Raw genomic sequence first — 20389 nt, 5'->3', positions numbered from 1 at the left:
AAAGTATTGTACGCTTATGTCATTACGTCTCGTAGCGTAGCGTAACGTCACGTCACGTCTCCCGTAAAACGTAAAAAAAGTGACTGTTTTGCTTTCTTTGTGGGTTTCTTGGTATCTATTCAAATATATATTTCGATATCGCAGCTATCATTTACTATAACTGTCTGTGTCCTACATGCATCCGAGTCTTATGTGAGTACACCTCGAGTCGAGTGGAGTATCTTTATAATTAAGCCTTTAAGTTCTGCGTTGTGTTTATCTGGCAATTTTGGAAATTTGGGCCATTTGTGGCCAAAACCGAACGCAACTCTAACCTCATTTAACCGTGTTGTCTCATTATAAACCACATGGGTTTAACTCGGCTATATAAATCAGCGAATATATGTATATATGTACGTACACCAAAGTCTATAAATGTGCTTATAAATGCAATAAATCTCTGTTGCTTGGGTTATCTGTTATCTGTTTTCGCCTATTTGTTGTTATTCATGTTGATGCTGTGGTTTTTATTTGCCGTCGATGTGCCAATAAAGGTTTCCTTATCCTCAGCACAGTGTTTACTTTTTTATGGCATAATAATTGATTAAAATGTCGCTATGTGCACATCGGCTTTCCTCGGGTGACAGATTAATTTCACAAGTTTTTATTCAGTTCATAGATACATTTGTGTTTTTCGCAAATACTTTGAAACGTTTGCAACGAACGGAAAAACTTTCGCTAGTGCTCACATATAAATTAATAGGTATGTTTGGTTAATTTGTGGCATTCATATTTTATAATCAGGATTATCTGGCTGGAAAAATAAATAATTGTAGTTGCAACATTGATATTGAAATACCAGCGAAGGAACATACACTGCATGTAGACTGTCATATTTTACGGAAATCCCACTACAAATCAATTGGCAAATCCCGGAACTTAGGGCCATTCAATTAGCCGTAATTAGACGGAAGTCGCCGCTCTGCCACTGAGCATCACTTGTTGCATGAATAATGGCTGCCAATAATAATGCCGTTAACAAGGGAGGGCATGGCACCAAATGGGGGGATCGGATGGGATTCTTCCAGCTCCAACTCCAGTTGAGCAGTACTGTTTGCTTTGACAAATACAAGTTGCCTCCTGGAGCCATAATAATATTATTTATGGTCCTCCGGAGGACATCGCCGAGCAGAAGGCAAAGCTGCGGAGCAGAAGGGAATCGATGCAAGTGGCTGGCAATTTATAGATGTTTCATTATTATGGTAACGAAAGGGGGCGTGATCCCTCCAGTCCTTGGCATATGAAGTTCAGTATTCGTGGCGCAGATAAAAAAGAAGCTTAAAGATTCTTTTCCATTCGCTTGCTGGCAACCTTTTGCGGCGTGGCCTCCAGTGTTCTTTACTTTGTCTTTTTTGTGAATTGTCATTGTTTTGTACGTCTTTTTATTGTTCTTACTTGCTTGACTTTTGTAATATGTGGCCAATGTATCTGTGGGTTCTTAGTTCCTTCATTTCTTCCCTAACGCATGTCAAACATGAAAAGCTGCTTGTTTACGCTTTTCGGATTCTATTCCTCCAGCTTTTAACATATGCTTCACTTGTGTTCCAAGCCATTTGTTCGATATTTACAACATAAAGCAGCTCTGACAAAACAAATTTATATTGATGACGATGCCTGGGAGTGATGTATGCAAACGGCTGTATCAACTGTGGCATTTAATTCGTTATGCCTTCACAGATGGCCAGTCCTCTTACCTTTATCAAATTAGCTAATTTACAGTAAAGTTTAAGGTCCTAATTTAAGTTTGGTAACAACCATTTCGGGTTAGCTTAACAGGTGAGTAAGCTCAGGTATAAGTAGTGGACTTCACTTCCAGATGTCTTAGATGTAATTCAAAGCATAATGTTATTTCCTCCAATCCCATTTACTTTATTTTCTATATTAAGAAGCCTTTAATGTCACTGGGTTATGTTCCTAGAATAAGTTTAAAAATAGAATAAAATTAGCTAGATCTTTAAAAACATTCGTATTGGCGCTGGATTGCTTGAAGAGTATTTATTTATTTATGTTATCTAGTAAATGATAAATTGCCTTCATAAAATACTTTCGTATTGGCTTCTTGCATTTGCAATGCCCCTATTTAGAAGCATTTTGCTATGAGTTCTGTGTGCAACAGAAAACAATGATCGCAGTCATGTCTTTGCTTTCTAGTTTACCAGTTGCCAGTTTTTCCTTTCCCTACAATTACCATGGTTATCCTTGACAATTATTTCCGCACAGAAAACTTTCTAAATGCAGCCCACCATGGTGGAGATCCCCTGTAATAATTGCCTAGCCCAAAAGACCCAACAAAAACACACAGCCTCGGTTGTGCCACCTTAATTGCAGGCGTCTTTCTCTAACCAAGTCAACTTTCCTCCAACCAGCACTCTGCACTCAGCACTCACTTATTATTAAGTTGTTTTCGAAACTAGGAAGAGGAAAAACCGGCAGGCAGAAGTGGGGGAGAAGCTGCCGTCAAAAGTTAAATTATAAAATCGTCAAAAGTTGACGAAGACATTTTGCGCCTATGCAAACAAATACACAAGGAAAGTGCTGGAAGTGCTCCCCACTAGAAAGTGGGGAAAAATGCGGGAGGAGGAGCCACTTAAGATGCTTAGCGCCATGGCAAGCGAAAATAATGACGCTCATAAAAACTAACTAAACACCAAAATAAAGCAAATGTATATACACTCGTATATATCTATGTACGAGTGTATATACTTGTTGGCCTGGTGGGTTGGGTGTGTTTTCAAGCTGGAACGCTCCCTGAATGACAACGATAATGATGTGCGATAATGTTTGTTGTTTGTTGTTCCTTCGTTTGCTTTTGTTTATTGTACTTTTTCATCCCACAGTGCTGGAAACAATGATAATGATAATGATGAAGATGTTATTGTGCTTCTCGGCTTTGTTGTTGTGCAATCTAAGACAACTGTCAAAGTCTTTGCCAAAGGATTAGTCGACTCGGCGCCTTTCGCCCTGCTATACCCTGTAATAGTTGTGCAAAGGATAAACCCGACATCTAGTACATAGTAATCAACCAAGCTTTCCCATTTATTTATGAAATGGGATGCCTTTACGGCAAAGGAAGTTAAAAGTTTTTGCTTAAAAATGTACAATTTAAAAGGTACTTTTTTAGAAAAGTATTTAATGTCGTGCTATTAACTAAACATTCATTCCTTTTGTTAATAATACTACACAAAAGTATTAAATCAGATATAAATCAGATATCATTAATATATTTGGGATTCGAAAATTCAAATATGTTTATTGTTTATTTTGAGTTTGTATTAATAAAAGAGTTAAATCTTCGCAGCGTTTAAAGAAAGAGTCAATTTAATCAACCAACAAATAGTTTTCTACACTTTCTATAAAGAAGGTACAGGGCACTCCCACAGTCGAGACGAGTTCGTGCACCTCGTGACTAGTTGCCTTCCCATTACTTGCGACCTGCTCCTATCGCAGGCGTAATTAAAATTGCAGCAGACGTAGTGAAGTTTTGTACTTTCTTCGGCACGAGATACTCCTGCAAGCCACCGCCACCCCATCAATTTAATCGCTTTGACTGCCTGCTGGTTGTAATTTATTTATTGCCGAAAATCGTTCCCTTCGCCCCCCCTCTTGATTTTCCCCTGGCCCCGCTGGTTGTATTTTTTAATTGATTAGAAACTCGAGTTTTGTTTTGTTTCTTTGCCTTCAATTGGCATCGGGCCAGGAAATTTTCAGCCTCATTGAATTTCTTTGGGGTATTTTTCGCTCACCCTCTTGACTTTCTTTTCGAATCGCCAATTTTAGCAAATTACTTTCTTGGCAAAACTTTTATATTTGTTGATTCATTTATTGCTAATGTCAAACGTTCGATTTGCTGAACTGAGCGACTCATATGAATCAGTGATAGTAATCAATAGCATTTAATTGAAGACCTTTTTGTTTCATGTTTCGCAATTTTAATTTATTTTTGAAAATTTAGCAATATTTACTTAAATTAAAAAGAAGAAGTGGAATTTTTGTATCTCAGTTGGCTGACCAGACAGCTTGTCAAATCGTTTGAATATAGATTTTTAGTTGTAGTGTTTCCAAATCAGATTGTGTAGCGTACATATAATTTTATAAAAGTTCATCAATTTTTCGGCTTCTTGGTGGCAAAATTCTCAATGTGTTAACCTTTCGGCCGTACCGCGTCACTCTTCCCATGCTTTTATCAATAATACTTAAGAAGAAAATCTACAAAAAAATATACAAAGTAGTTACCCCAACAAGACTACAAATGGAATAGCCCAGTTCTCTGCTTTCGGCTACAAAATCCTACAAGTGTAAAGAGGAAAAAAAGCAGAAATATAACCAATTCCTGCAGCAAGTGAAATAGGTGAGTGCGAGAAAGTTTCTCGAGTGTCCAGATCCCAGATTCTAGACCCCAGACCCAAAAGCGGATATTCTAGTTGTCCTTGGGTGTGAATGGAAAGTGGGTTGGTGTGCTGTGTGTTGTGGGTGTGGGGGTGTGTGAGACTTCCTTGCTGTTGGGCTTCGTCGCTGCATGACAGATTATCGCAAGGACCTTGCTGTCCTTTGAGTGTCCTCGACGGTTATTGAAATTGCTGCAATTGAGTTCGGAGTGCTCGAAGCTATTTAATTGCTGCCGCCTGCCTCTTGGAACTTGTTTTTCACCACTTCTGTTGAAGATGAGTGTGGCACTAGCCCTATTTTTACTTTAAATGAAAATAAATTTAATGCTTAGTTGTGTTCATCTTATACAAATACTATTTCAATTGTACCACTCTTCAATGACTTATAGTTAGTTTTCAGTTCTTCACCAATGCGCCGTGCCTAATCGATGCTTTTCGGCCATCTCTAGTTCGGGTCAATAAGAAAGGAGCGGGCGGAAGGGAAGGAGCAGCAAGGAGTCCATGTCCTTTCCCGCAGGTGTTGTAAGCCAGCAACGAGTGCTGGAGCTGAGCCAAAGCTGCTTTCTCTCAAGTGCTAACTAATTTCGTTGTTGTCCTTGCCGCTTCTGCTCCACATCCTCTACATCCTCCACATCCTCAACTTCGATGGCCAAAGGATGCTCTACTCCCAGCATCCTCTGCATCCTCGGGCTTACCCTCATTCCCTGGCTCATCCTCATCATCGGCGTCTTGCTGCAGTTTCGTTTTTGGTGTCAGCAACATTTCTTCAATTGGTTTCGTTTGCCCTGCCAGTCAGGTTGTTGTCCTTTTCGGTCCTCTGTGTCCTTTATAGAGTTTTATGCGATTTTTCTTTCCTTTTTTTTTCCTCTTATTCGTAGTGCAATCTTTTTGGCAAACTCTTGTGTGGCGCACAGTTGTTGACTCTGTTTCGGGGCCAAGCCAATTCCTTTTTGGCCTGGCCAAGTCAACTCTTGGCTTGTTTCGCCGTTTCATGCACTTGTGTGCTCCCTACCTATGCCCACCTATGTATGGCACCTATGCCCATTGGCCACCCCCTTTTCCAAATACGCTCCACACATATGATCTGGCTTCTGTTTCGAATTTTTATGGCCTTCGTCTCAGTTGTCCCTTCCTAACTTGGCCGAAAGTTGAGTTCCTTTCGCACGGGCAGCATGTCTCATTTGGATCGTAACACTTAGCTTAATGTTTATGACGCTTGCCGTGGAAATAGTTTCGCCCGATGTGAAATATAAGGTTTTATCGTTCAGTTCGGGTGTATTTCTTGCGAGTTTGGGATACCAAAAATAATTAATGTTAATCTTAATAATACAAATTTAACGAATTGAATGTTACACATCTTCCTTAAAAAATGTACTTATTTTTTCATATGATTTAATTTACTAATTTAGAACGAAAATTTATTTAATTTTTCAAGAGGGCGTTGATTTTTAAGTAACTTTATTTTTAATCAGCTTTATTAAATTATAAAAATAAAGTACCTGGAATATTACAGTAATTTTTTGCTTTTAAGATTTGAAAGTAAGCAAAGCTTGCATAAAAAAGCTTTTGCGCTAGAGCTTTAACGGTGCTGCTGGCCAAGCCCTCTCAAGATCAGCTGTTTCTCCATGCCGAGCGTGCGGTGCACTGCGCTGTGAATGGCAAACACAACAGCTGATCGCAGCGTGGCAGAGCGAAAAAGTGGAAAACTCTCTTAGTTTTATCGAAATCGGCGCAGTTTCCCCCGATTTCTGCGGTGTTTTGGTGCAAAACGACTGTCAGCCGGTTCTAAAAGGTGTAAAACTAACTGAAAGTGACTGATTTCGCAGCTAAATCTGCACAAGTGAGTTGATGCAAAGTCTGTGCACCGAGTTAAGTGGGCTAACGCAAGTGTTTTGCAGATTAATCGTTAAAAAACGGGGGGAAGTCCCCTTTATGCAACACCGATCTTCAGCCGATTTGCAACTTTGATGGGTTTTATCCAAAGTTCCAAAAGTCTGGCACTTTCTTTGGTAAAAAACACAGTCGGAAATAGAACGAGAGTTGGACTGTTATCCAGATTTTGTGGCACTTTCGCTGGCAAAATGGAGAAGGTTTACTTCAGAAACGCAAGTGATAGCAAGGAACTGGACATTGTGTTTCGCTTTGTAAATGCGAACTTGAAGATAGACCGGGAATTCAATTTCCGTCGCCAAATGAACGAGCCCATCGATGCGATTCTGGCCCGGATTCAGAGCAATATTCAAAGCAGGCTGGCCAAGTCGTGCAAAAAACTGAAAACCAAACCACCCGCCGAAATCAATGTTAAACTCCTGAACAGCAATTACGATGGCAAACTGAGTGAATTGACCTTTGGCGATCTACTCGTCCAGGATGTCAGCCACGTGAAGCTGCAGGTGCTGGACACAGTCTACGATTTGGTGTTCAATCCGCCGTGGATTTCAGCCCTTAAGTTACCCTCGTGCATATTGGCGGGATTCGTTACCTATCCGACCAATGTGCAGATACAATTCGGAGAACGCCAGTTCAGCAAAGCAGTTTGGTCCAAGGCCAAGAGCCCCACAGATGTCGATTGGGAGGAGTGCGGAGAGGGATTTCAGTATCTGGTGGCGCCCGAGGACGTTGGTTACCATCTGAAGTTCGTGGTAACGCCGGGAAATGCGCAGGGAGTGGCTGGTCCGGTGGTGGAGAAGATATCCAGCTCTGCGGTGCAGGAATCTCCCGGATCATGTCCATTCCAAGATCGCCACAGGCACACGCCAAACTCTTTGAGCGCACCCCATGAGATGCGGGTGGTGTCCTACAATCTGTTGGCCGATCTGTATGCCAGTAGTGACTATGCCGGCAGCACTCTGTTCTCCTATTGCCCAGCAAAGTATCTGCAAATAGACTACAGGAAACCGCTCTTCATCAACGAGATCATCGGCTACAACGCCGATATTCTCTGCCTACAAGAGGTCGATCAGCGGATATTCGACTTTGATTTAAAGGAAATCCTGGAACAGCCTCCGTATAACTATCACGGCATAATGGCCCCCAAAGGCAAATGCGCCGAGGGAGTGGCCATTTTCTATCGGAACTCGCGCTTTGAGCTGTTGGACAGCCAGGTTCTGCATTTGGGATCCAACATCCCCGTACTGCCCGTGTTTGAAAGCCTCTGGAATAAGGTCAAAGTTAACGCACAATTAGCAGAACGAATCTGTGATCGGTCCACCACTCTGCAAACTTGTTTGCTCAGGATCAAGGGCACCGATAACTACGTGCTGGTGGCCAACACGCATTTATATTTCCATCCGGATGCAGATCACATTCGACTGCTGCAAATGGGATTTTCCATGCTCTTTATCGAGCACTCAGTTAGCAAAGCATTGAAGGACTTTAATATAAGTAGCCCCAAGAACATTGGACTGATATTTTGTGGCGATTTTAATAGCGTTCCCGAGTGCGGAATCTACAAGTTGATGACGGAGCAGCTCGCGGAAAGAACTCTGGAGGATTGGCGAAGCAATTCCGAGCAGGCTGTTTCGAATGTCGAGCTCTCACAGCCATTCAAGATGGGGTCTGCTTACGGGGCACCGGAGTATACACACTACACCACCCTGTTTTCGGGTTGCTTGGACTACGTATTCTACCAAAACGATCGCTTTGCGTTGCTAAAGGTGGTTCCACTGCCAACAGAGGAGGAGCTGAAAGCCAACGCTGCGATACCATCGGCTGTTTTTCCATCCGATCATGTGGCTCTTGTAGCCGATCTTAAGTTTAAGTCAGATCCTTAAATTTGGGTACTGCATAATGCATTTAGAATATCACGGGGATTTCTCAGCATAAATATATTAGAAAGCCAAATACTATGCTTAAATATAATGCGATACGATACTTCTAAATATACACTCTTCTTTATTAACAAAGTAACAAATAAGTAATATTTGTACCTTTTAAACATGGGAAATAAACAAATAACTGCGTAGATTTAAGCGAGAGTAGAACAAGGAAAATAAACCCAAATAAATTGCGGAATGAAGTGACAACAAATTGAGTAAATCCCTGAGTGGCTTAGCTCGCCTGCAAGGAGCTGGATTTCAGGGCTTCTGCTCCTGTTTTCCGGCTGATTGCAGGACGCAGAGCAATTAACGTGAAAATTCGCCAAGGAAAAACGCTCCGTCGAGGAGGTGGCGCCAACAACAATGGCGCGAAAAGCTGAAAAGAAATCCGAGTGGGAAAAAATATCCCAAGCCAACTGAAGTGATTTTCGCACTAATTAACTGCACTTAGTTGACACATACCAATCTATTCACGCCGCCACTCCCCCACAAAGTTGTCGTTGGCCATAATCAGAGCCAGTGCAGCATTTTAATTGGTTTCCACAGTGCTGCCAATATAAAGTCCCACATGTGCAATCGGAATTTTCCACAGAAATTATTAGAAAGCAAATGAAATGTGGCCCGATGTGTGCGCCACACTCGCGTTGAATGTAATAGTGCTCTCATTTCAACCTAAAACTCTTTTTTTTTCTTAGATAAACCATTAATATATTGCAACTTAATATTTTTAAAAATATCTATAATACAACAACATCCTATAGATGGCCTTAAGCTCTAATTTAACTTTATTTAATAAAGGTGAACATGCACAAAGATGCATATAAAGAAGTGCTATTCATTTTTCTCCACCTGTAGCCGTTCGTGTGGTGTTCTATAAGCCCTGCAACTCTATAATTACGTGGCACCGTGTTGACAACTAACTTCTTGCAGCGAGGAAAATGGGAATGGGAAAATAGAAGCTCAGCTTTCCACTCTCGGTTTGGTTTGGTTTGGTTGCTTTAGCTCCTCATTTTCCTGCTCATACGAGGCATATTGTTATTGCACATCAAAGTGAATTCGCTTGATTTAGTTCTGATTTTTCCATGGCAACATGTGTAGGGCAAATTCAAAAGATTTTAATGAGTTGTGGGTATAGTTGAGTGGGAAGTAGTGAATATTTATGCGTGTATTTCAAACAAAATCCGTTCATTAATTTCTTTACATATTACTTCCGATTGCTCGCACTATAAAAATCCACATTTATGCACAAACGGTAATGCTAAACATATTTATTTATTTACGTTACTCATTTCGTACATTGAGTTCATAAAAAATGACAGAAAAATAACCTCCAGCCAAGGGTCATCGCCAGGACATTTTATTTACTTTGTTGATTAAGCTAAAAAAGCATAACAGCAGGGGAGAGATCATCCAAGTGGCAAAGTTACGAGGCAACTGCCAAGGACAAAGCCCTGCAAAAAAAAGAAGAAAATACCCCCGAAAAATAAAAAACCAGCGAAGAAAAAGCAAACGGAAGCATACGAAAATGCCAGGAGCGTGGATTACATTAACGCAGTATTTTCATAGACGAGGGTGCTGAGGAATGGGATTTGCGGGGAGGGGTGGGGTGTTGGTTTGGGTTTTCCGGGGGGGCAAGTTGCAAGTTGCCAAATTAAACGCCCACTTAATCTCGACGGGGTCAACCTGAGACAACAAACTCATTCGGTGGGTGAAGTGAAGGGCTCTGCTGAGTAAGCAAATTCGCTGACCAAGATTTAAACCCTAAAACTTGTTGAAAATTATTGCGAATATTTTTCATGAATTTTTTTAAAAGGATAATTTTATAATGAAGAAAGATTTTAGTTCTTCTGAGAAGTATGCAACACAATTTAAAACTTCTGTTGCGTTATAAAATCCAGCACTTTCCTGCGATTGCAGGGTCACTTGTAATTGAAGTGGGCAGAAGTGGGAGCTGTGGTACTTGGAAAATTCAGGGACATCGCCAGGGGACAGTGTCAAGATCAAGTCTGCACCTCTCCTGGCCTCCCAACGCATTCGCTCACTGCCCCAGAGGTCTAGTCGGTTTCAATTAATTTCACGGCGAAGGGCGACTGGCTGGGAAAACTAAAGAAAAACTGCTTTCCGGGCACTTTTGTGTCAAAAAGTTGTCGTCGCGACATTTCTACTGTGTCTCGACTGCGTTTCCCTTTTTCCCCAGATTCCATTCCTGATTTCTCCATGTTTTCCCAGCAATTCCTGCTCCTTGGAATGTTTTTATTTTATCTGCGTTTTTTTTCTCGAGTGCAGGAAATGCGTACTTCCTGTTTGTTGTCTCTGCAAGCTTTGGCATATTTGCGTGCTCTGTCCCCGTCTCTTTCCTTCTTTCTTTCTCTTTTTCGTCTTTTGGCTGCCTGCTTTTCCAGCTCCCCCTGTGACTTTCCTCTTTTTCCTCTGCCAGTTGGAGGGGCACTGAATGCACTTGGACCGTAACTGTCTGCGAATCTTCTTTGCCTCGACTTTGCTGGGGTCTCCCCCATAAACTTTTCCTTCCTACTGACGCATAATTTTACATGTTGTCGTTGTTGCTTCCTTTGTGTACCCTGTTCTCTAAACTCGCAGGGTATACATGCATGCGTGTCCATTGTGGAAAGATCTTTGTCGGTCTGAAAAATTCCCAACACTTAGCGCTGCGTAATAGTATCTTCCCTTGCACATACATAGTTTCCTATTTGCATATTGCCTGCTGGGTATCCAATAGTCGATGCAGTGCCGCTGCAGTCTTATTTTGTTTGAGAATGCATGGGGCAGGAAATGCCTGAGCTCAATGCACTGCCCGTTCCGTTGGTTTTGTTAAAAACTTGCTACCATTTATCTGTTTTGTGTACGTGTGTGTGTGTGTGTGGGGAGACGGCTCATCCTTCAGCTCCTTGCTCCCAGTTCAGATGCTGTATTCCCCGCCGTGTGGCAAGTTCATCCGCTTGCTCTCCGCAGAGGCTGCGTTGATATTTTTTGTAAAAGGCCCTGTGCAGAAATTTTCCGGTAGCAGCTTATTGGAATGGATAGATTGGGAGAAAAAGGAAAAGTCCGGTGCCATTCACTGCCTCTTTGTCGCATTAAAAAAGGAGCCTAGGCAAGTTCGGAGTTTGTTTTGTTTTCTGCGCAGGACTTTTACCAGCCAGCAGCTTGTTATGGGGCCGTACTTCTAATCAACTTTATGGAAAAGTATTAACTAATGCGTGCAACGTGCTCCTGCATTTGACTTATTTATGTCAAGCTTTCATCAGGAAGTCAGCCCAAGTCTTTCATGATTTTGAATAGATGTTGCCATGGGTCAGTCATATGAATAGAGTAGCTTCCTATCCTTTGAATGCCCATTGAAGTCGAGGACTGTGAATAAGGAATATCCTCCCTTGTGGGCGTCTGTTCCTTCCCACTAACACGGGTATGAGAATGCTCTGGGTGGAGGTCAACTCCCACCCAGTGCCTGTGCCAATTGAGAAGCTTGGGGCCGACCTGTCTCGACAGTTGGAGACAACGATACATTTTGGACACACTCCGAACAACATGAAGGACAATGGCAGGAGCAACAAGCAGCGACCACACACGCAAAGTTCTTCGCGTCAACTTAATGGAGTTCGGCGAAATGCCACCTAAAGTGAAGGAGGAACATTTCATCAGGAAGCCGAGTTGCAAAGTACGCTTAAGTTTATGCATTTACCAGAAAACTTAAAAATCACATGCTAGCTCAATTCAGATTTGATTGACCACAGTTTCCATAAAAATATATGGTTTAAAATACAATATTAGGTAATAATTTTCATTGAAATATAAAAACAAGATCAAATGCGATTTTTAACTAAAACTTGCTAGTGCAATTCCGTTTATTAATTTTAAGAACTATCTATGCAGTCTCCTGTTTTCTCAACGAATGATCCCAAGGGAAAGGGTATTGAAGGACCAGAGAGCACAAGGCTTCAACCGCAAGGTTCCAAGTGCTTTGTTTCCGCTGCTCTTTACATGGATTTTCAGAGCCCATCTCCAGTGGCATCCACGTATGTAGCTCCCCAATGCGCCCAGCACTTCGGGAGCTTACCACATGTGCACTTTGTAATCTGCCGGCGTTATTGCATTGTGTGGTCGCTCGCCAAGGTGGGCGGCTTGAAAGGGGGCAGGGGGCAGGGGCGGTATGGGATGTCACCTAGACTTTTGAGTGCATTTTCCTGCGGTCGCTCCTTGCAGATGCTCAAGAAGTTTATTGGGCTCCCAAGGAGCTGCCCTTTTTGGAATTTGATACGTTTTCAAGGGGCGATTTTATGAGTATCTGTGCCAGCTAATTGATTCGTACATTGTTTTTGGCACGTAGGCGAGGTCCTTTTTATGTCATGAAATATTCCTTTTTCAAGTTTTGCGAACTAATAAACTATAAAACTTGTCAAATGATTTCATTTTAAATATTTATTTTCGTTAGAAATCTAGAAAATTCGTTTCAGCGTTAAGGTATATACTATGTATATATTATGTACCAAAAACATTCAATTAAAGTTCTTAATTAAGAATTAAGCAAATTCTTCAATTTGTTAAGCAGCAGCATAGTCTCCCAATCAAGTTTTTGGCTTCGGTAAACCACCGGAGCAGCCACAAAGGAATTTCCACTCTCTGTGTCATGCGATCTGGTTGTGCCTCCCATTTTTCTGGCTCACCTTAACAAGAGCCTCATAATCGCATCAGGAATTTTCTTGTTAAGCGTCAGGGAAAGAACAAAAAAAATATATATGTACATCCAAAAAAAAAACAAATTTTCGCAACTTTAGCGGGCGTCGCGTCGCCGCAGAAAAAGTCAACAGAGCGCGGGGCTGACGGAGTGAGGGATTGGAGTCCTTTGTGGACGGGGATCGAGGTCCTATGCCTTCTGCCCTGCGTTCGGATGGAATATACAAACAAGCAAAAGTTTGTAAACAAAAATTGTGTTAAAGGCCAGACTCTCCGCTGGGGGAGGTGGAAAATCGGGGGTCTTGGGTTAGTGATTTTCCTACGGGTTAAAGCGGCAAGCCGGAAAAGTTTTTACATCATGATGCGGCGATGATATGGCTCTGGAAGTTGGACAGAGATGGGTTGCTATGGCTGTTCTCTTTCTCACCCCACCTCTCACCTGATTACCCCCGCCTTTCCCCATTAGCGTTGTAGTTTTTGTTGCGTATTTATTGTCGTCTAGGCTCAACATCGCCACATTCAGCTTCCATTCCCATTTCCATTTCTATTTCCACTGCCACTGCTGGTTGATGCTGGATACATTCCATTTCCACTTCAACTTGCCACATTCATTCAGCCTTTTCGCTGCGTGGTTTTACCCTTTTCGCGGGTATCACAATATATTGGGTCACTTACCTAATTAGACAATGTTCAAGCTGAAAGTTAACTAATTCATTTTAGAGCCTATGAAGGTACTATTTGTTTACAGTTTTAATTAGTACAACAATTATTAAGAGTATTCAAATAGGGTTTTTTGCAATATAGTGAAATACTTTTTGTTATTTTTTCTTGTCTCTGTTGTTTTTTCGCGGTTAAAGTTGCTGGCATTTGTTCCTCGGCTGGCCACACGGTTCGTTGTCAACGTTTGTGGCTGTTGTCCTTGTTTGCTGTTATCCTTGTTGTATGCCCATCAGTTGGTTAGTCGGTTGCCGTTTGTGGGGCTAGCAACCCTCTGCAATTATAGGAGAATATCCTTCAAGATACTTTTGGACCCACTTGTAAGTTTTTCCTTACTTAGTACTTACTTAGTTACTTAGTTACTTAGTTACTTACTTACTTACTTAGTTACTTACTTAGTTTTGATAGGTATTTATATCAAATGCCCAAATCACACTAAAATCGTTACCCCTAAGAAATAATTTATTACGAAAACTTTAGTTGTTGCTATTTAATAAAAAGAAAAATATATTAACTTTAATCAATTTTTTTAAATATTTATCATATTTTTCAAATATTTAATAATATTTTTGTTTCGATGTTTCATTGTTTACGTTTTGGTGCGTAGAACTTATTGTTTTGGTCCTTTTTAAAGCATTCAATATTTCCCAAACCGTTTCGAATACTAAATTTCCCTTTACCGTTACGAAGTCCTACGCAGGCGCGCTCTTTTGTTTGGGTTACATTTCTCTTTAAATCATAAAATTTCCCTTAGCTGTATTTGTATTTCGATTTATGTTTTTATTTTTGAGTTTTAATTTTTATAACTTTACAAATTTTTTAACTTTCTTCAATAAAAACTGGACAAAATAAATACATTTTTCAAATGGTTGACTTATGCGCAAAATTAGCAATAGTTGTTTCAATTGTATAGCAGATTTTAAAACTTTACTATTAAATCGTCTTTTATATACTTCTTTGAAATGCAGTTAAGCAATATAAATATTGATTTGGTGTTACAACTTATTAATAATACTCGATTTAAAATAAACATATGCATATGCTTAAACTAGTAAGCAATTAAATTTGATTAAGCTTTTGTTGTTTTCTTTCTTGAGGTGCGTTAAATTCCAGTTAGCCAGTTTTTCATTCATTAATTCAATTGACCATTTTCGTAGGGGAAGTTGTAGTCTAAGGGCTCAGTCTAACAGGTTGCTATGATGGCAACATGTGGAAGAGAAGAGGCGGCCAGGAAAACCGAACTGAAAGCGAACGAGAGAAAATATCCCAGAGAGAATCGAATTATTTACTCGGGGTTTTAGCACACAACGTTTGCCGCCTGTAAACAGAGAGCCAATTCCTGCAGGACCTTCGCCAAAGAACCCTGTGTGAGTGTGCGAAATTCAATTTGACAATTGCCGACTCTGCTGCCGAAGCGAAATCAGTATTTAGTATAAATCGTGCTTTCAAACGGTGCGGATGTCCTGATCAGCGGTGTTATCCTGCGTCGTTCGTCCTGCTCGTCCTGTTCGTCGATTGTCGATTGTCGTTAGCCGTTGTCCTTTGGTACCGTTATCGCGTCCGGACGTTTGCGCCAGTGTGTGCCCTTTTAAGTAGGCAACACTTTTGTAAGACTCGAATTTAACTCTGCAATTAACCCAAAGAAAAATCATTACCAAGAAGGAAGCCCGGCTTCTTTAATTATTTATATTCGCTCCTTTCTCTCGCATTCGGTTAAGTGTACAATTAGGTGCGCCGTCGAAAATTCAATCAGTCAAAGTGGAAAAGAAATCTATAAAAAGGAGTGCGTCTGTGTGTGCAATAAAAAAGAGAGACAGGCTCAAATGATAACAGTCGTAATCAAAGGCTCTCGGTTGGCCTTTGTCCTTTGTTGATTCTGCCGTAAATTCGATTGCCACTGTGCAGCTTAAAGTGTATTTCAACGCAGCACTAAAGTAAGCAATTTAATATGTAGTCTTACATAAAATAGCTATCGTTAGACTTTAATTCTTGTTGGGAATTATTTTCTGTTACCATGTAGAATGGTTTTATGAGAGGTTAGTTGCAATCAACAATTTTGAGTTTCAGATATGTAGGTGCCTACATTTAAACATTGTTGTGCTTAATCTGTATCTGCGTATCGCATAGTTGCATATAGCCGATTGCCACTGTAGCTTCCTGCTGTGTGTCAACGTGTTAAATGCAAATGAGTTTTGTGGCTATGTGGCTGGCTTCTCTCTTGGCTTTTTTGACTGTTAAGCTTTATCAATGGGCAACAACAATTACACATTGTTACGTCTTCAGATTGTGTCTTTCCCACTCTCTCCCTCTGCACAACTTTGCTTTTGAGTGTTGTGTGTGCATGTGTGTGTGTGTGTGTTTGCATACCGGAAATGCAAAACTTCAACAACAGCAATGGCAGCCTTTCTCCTTTATTCCCTTCCGTTCACCGTCTTCCTCGCTTTTTCCCACACTTGCATTCCTGCGATGTGTTTGCGCGTCTGTTTTGCAATTGCAATTTCCATTTCCGTTACCGTGGTTGCCAGGCTGAATAAAATTCAAAAATCCAAAGAAACTGGTTTAAAAGATTTGGAAAACTAAGTAAACAAAATTCAGAAAGGGGAAGGAGTGTTGCCAATGAAAATATTTGCAGTTGTACTAGTATTAACAGTAAAAGTTCTCGATCTTATTGGTTATAATCCTTGAAAGAGCTGCTTACAGTTTATACAAGGTACTTTTCTTCAACCTGCTTTAAAGCTGTCTTATGTTGAAAGTATAATATAAATTTGGTACTTGTTTTGGTACCCTACCTTATTTTTTCAATAACACTAGTTCATATGCAAGGAAATACCATAAATAAATTCGTATATATTATATATTGTTTGTTCCTTGAGATTTTAAGAACGTATAAATCAAGGAATTTAGGTGTTTTTTAAAGCTCATTTATCTGTGCATCTGAACAATGCCTTACCTTCCTGAAAACAACAACAGCTGGGGCATAATAAATTTATGATTTCATTTCGCCCTTGTATATTTGCTGCTGCCTCAATTACATTACAGTGCTCGCTGCCTTTGTTAAATTCGCAGTGAGCATTGTTTTTGCCGTGCCAGTCATTTTTAAGAGCTCTTGGCCGCCGCCATTTTGTGTGTTTGTGTAAATATTTAATTGATTTTTAATATGCGCAATGCATATTTGATAAGTGTTTTGATTTCTTTGGGGCAGCAGATGGCGGCTCCTGGCTGAGAAAAATATTCCATGGGTGTGGGATATATGGTGGCAAAGTGAAATCTCGTTTCGTTTTAATGGTCTGCGCATAATTTGTGAGCGTTTTTGTTATCTGCCTGGTCCGGAGTAATGCCAGTTTATATCAAATTTGAAAATAATTTTTCCTGCGAAAACGATGTGAAAATTATTCATATAATTTAATCTGTTGAATGTTCAGGGTGGATTCCAAGACACCTTACAGCATAAGCGTAATTTCTTCATAAAACTTTAAGTGAGTTAGAGCTTACGAAATTTTCTTCTAAATAAATCAATTTCATGTTAAATTGACAACATCGGGTAAACAACTGCAAGGCAAATATCAAGTGAAATATTGTGCTACGATTTTAATACAATTTGCAATTTGATAATGTGGCACAAAACGGTGTTTAACAATCTATTGCATAAATGTTGGACCGCAAAATTTAAATTGGCAAGCGGTGGCCGCAGGCGGGGAAACAAACAACAGCAGAAATCAACAAAAATGGAAATTCGTCGCAAATCACGTGCCGGCGCGGTTGCCTAGCGGAAATAAACGCGAGTGCGTTTTCTTCGCGTTTTTTTACGCGAAGTGTGTTGACAGCAAAAGACTGTGGGTATTATTGGGGAAATATAAGGTGAGATAAAAGACAAGACCGGAAAAGGGAAACGTGCTTTTAATTAAAAAACGTGAGGGGGATATAAAAATGTCCCATGCTCCTTGTCCTAATATTTATTATTCTTAAAAACAATTCGTTTTGTATAAATTGCATTCATTAATTTTTCTGTATTGATTTTTTAGACTTGTAAATGTAAGCTTCTGTATTTTGACCCAAGGCTAAAAATTGTTAAACAATATTTGCATATAGTTGTCAGGCATTTGATTTATTGCTTTTAATTAAATGCTGTCATCTGGGGCTGAATTTAAACTATAAGGTGGAGATGAAATGCTATCTGATGCAGAAAAAGAATGGCAATTTTTTAAAAGTAATGGATACTTACTGCTTACTTATTCAGATTGTGTTTTTTTACCATCTTCCTATATATTCCTTCATCGAAAAATGGTATTCCTTTTTGTTACCATAGAAGAAATGTAAATATTTTAAAACCTGAAGTTCGAGCTAAAAAGCTCCTGCCAGTTCAGTGACCTCCCTGAACGCTTTTCCCCGAATTAATTTTCCTCCCACAACAAATACCGAAGCTCTTTGTGAAAATGTTGTTTACAGAGGAGCGGGACAAAACCACAAGTTTCAACTTACATTTGCCCATAATTATGCAATTACGTAACCATTTAAATAGAACATCGGACGGATACAGAGCGAAATTAAATACGCAGACGGAAAATCGGAAATGGGGAAATGAGCAAGGGAGACAGACTGCCTTTGACGTGACTTGACTGTTGCGCTGCCAGTCTCCTGCGGTTGCACTGGTGGAAGGGAGAGGGACGAACGCCAGACTAGCACCGTCTCCCTCCCACAAGGACCCAAGCGTCCTGCGTACGTAACTAATTTGTGTTGGTGTGAGTCAGAAACCACACACATTCAAAAAGAAAATTCAACAGAGAGCTAAGAGGAAAAACTCGATAATCCACTGCACAAATATTCACAAAGGGGGAACCCAATACAATTTCTTTTTTATTGAATCCGTCTAAGAAAATACGTAGATTTGATTAATGTTTTGAAATTTTTAAAACATTTTATTATTATTTGGACTTAAGGCTTAACATTGTACTAAAATTAATATAAATTATTCATAATTTGGACAGGACATCTTCTATACATATAATGTGTATTGAATTCTTTTGTGCGAAATTGGCAAAAAAACAAGACTTAAGAGCTGAATTGAGCATAACTCAATCCACTCCTTCGTTTAGTCATTTGGATTCAATCGGTTTTGTTTACGTCGCTCCAGCAGTCAATCAATATCGTGCTCCATCTGCTGTCCTATTCTCCGCCGCTTTCCAATTCAATTTCGCTCGGTGGCCATCTCATCCCATCCCCTTGCTGCGATGTTGAAGTATCTGTTTAGTAGTGCGCTTAACTTGACTTCCGTTTCCGCTTTGAACGGCTTCCGTTGAGCGTTATTATCTAACTAACTAGTGGCACTCGTGCGCGTAACGTTCTTTATGTGAGCGTATCTGTAGCTCTGTAGCTCTATAGCTGTATCTGAATACACCCTCCTCGCTGTATCTTTGCATCTGGTCTTTGGTCTGCAGATCGCAAGTCTCTGCCAGCCACTCTCGTCGGCGACGTCAGTGTTTGAAAAATTTAATTACAAACTCTCTGAGGCATTATTAGAGAGATAACAGGATAATAACGATGGGCAAGGACGTCGTCGGTCGGCAGCTGTGCTCCACTTTTTTTTTTCCTTCCTCCATCCTTGCTCTTTCCACCGCCATCCTTTGTAGGCCTGCGTCCTTCGTCCTTCCTCCGACTCTCCATGCTCCCTTGCATGGAAATTTTGTTTACTTTTCCTTCCGTCTGCCTTTCAATTAGTTGTTGAGACTAGACTAGAATGCACGTGACAAGCCTTTGCGCATTTGTCCCATTAAAAGTGAGCGACACGGATTTTCAATATACCCACAAACTTTAATTAAATACACTGTTTTTATTTTATTATGCAGTTTTTATTGCCAGCTGCATTAATTATGAATTTAAATGTTAAAATATGCCACTGCTTGTGGGTCATCAAGTATGCTTTTAATTGGCAATCATATTTCAATTAATTGCTTATCAAAAAAAAAATCTTCAACACCAAAAACAATATTAATATGCAATGCGATGTGTTTAAAGTATTTTATGCGCAAATTTATAGTTTTAATTACTATCAGCGGGGAGTAAGGAAAATGCAAACGAACTTGGCTATACATTTCCATGTTCGACAACAAAATAGGGAAATAATTTTAAAACATTTACTTTTTAGTTCGAAATCAGTAACACATTATGATAACAATAATGTGTACTCTCAACTACTTTTGAACTCATTGATTTTATATGGTACCTTTTTATAGAGTATGGCTATTACAGCATAATCATTTTTGAACAAACGCTGCGTACAGCGCTTTATAAAAACTTCAGCCACACATTTAATGCTGACATCAATATGAATTTACTTAGGCTGCATTAAGTATACGCACCATGAACCCTTAATCCATTCGTAACAATTAAAAGCTTTATTTGGGCTCAATGTGAAAAAGTATGCCACGTACAGAGGTCACCAGTTATTTTTTTGTTTACCACATTTTATTTTTTACTAATTGCCCCCATTTTCCTTAGTAAAAAGTAAAACAAAATATTGTTTTCTATAAAAATTAATTCGCTTGTAAAATATTTTGTTTTGTTTGCCGTCAATAATTGAATCGAAAGCGAAAGGCGGAGAGGGAATTCGTTTCAATTTATAGTTAATTAATAAATGGCAATGAATAAACGCTCGCCCAATGCAAATGAAAACATTTTTATTCAACTTTTGTGCATTCGAGGCTAAGCCTGTAAATTGTTTAACAATAAGCGAAACAAAAGCAA

General features: G+C 40.0%; 2 protein-coding genes across 4 annotated transcripts in view; both read left to right on the top strand.

Moving 5' to 3' along the window:
• Window positions 1-4032: 4032 nt before the first annotated feature.
• Window positions 4033-8449, top strand: LOC26536112 (2',5'-phosphodiesterase 12). Its single transcript, XM_015199210.2, has 3 exons — window positions 4033-4387; window positions 5956-6264; window positions 6323-8449. The coding sequence occupies exon 3, from the start codon at window positions 6392-6394 to the stop codon at window positions 8195-8197; it is 1806 nt and encodes a 601-aa protein (XP_015054696.1). The 5' UTR covers window positions 4033-4387; window positions 5956-6264; window positions 6323-6391; the 3' UTR covers window positions 8198-8449.
• Window positions 8450-15119: 6670 nt separating this feature from the next.
• LOC6527369 (CUGBP Elav-like family member 2) overlaps window positions 15120-20389 on the top strand; it is a 96230-nt gene continuing 90960 nt past the window's right edge. For 2 of the 3 annotated variants that reach the window (XR_005560350.2, XM_039371403.2), the window contains exon 1: window positions 15120-15582. The gene's annotated coding sequence lies outside the window, so the exon portion shown is untranslated. The remainder of the gene's footprint in view (window positions 15583-20389) is intronic. The other variant, XR_001454344.3, reaches the window with a different exon arrangement.

Source organism: Drosophila yakuba, chromosome 2L, assembly GCF_016746365.2.
Source record: "Drosophila yakuba strain Tai18E2 chromosome 2L, Prin_Dyak_Tai18E2_2.1, whole genome shotgun sequence".
Classification (NCBI taxonomy): Eukaryota; Metazoa; Arthropoda; class Insecta; order Diptera; family Drosophilidae; genus Drosophila; species Drosophila yakuba.
This window is presented reverse-complemented; position numbering and strand designations above follow the sequence as displayed.

Bases quoted from the DNA above. Each gene is read 5' to 3' on its own strand.
- LOC26536112 (XM_015199210.2), top strand. From the start codon at position 6,392: ATGGGTTTTATCCAAAGTTCCAAAAGTCTGGCACTTTCTTTGGTAAAA.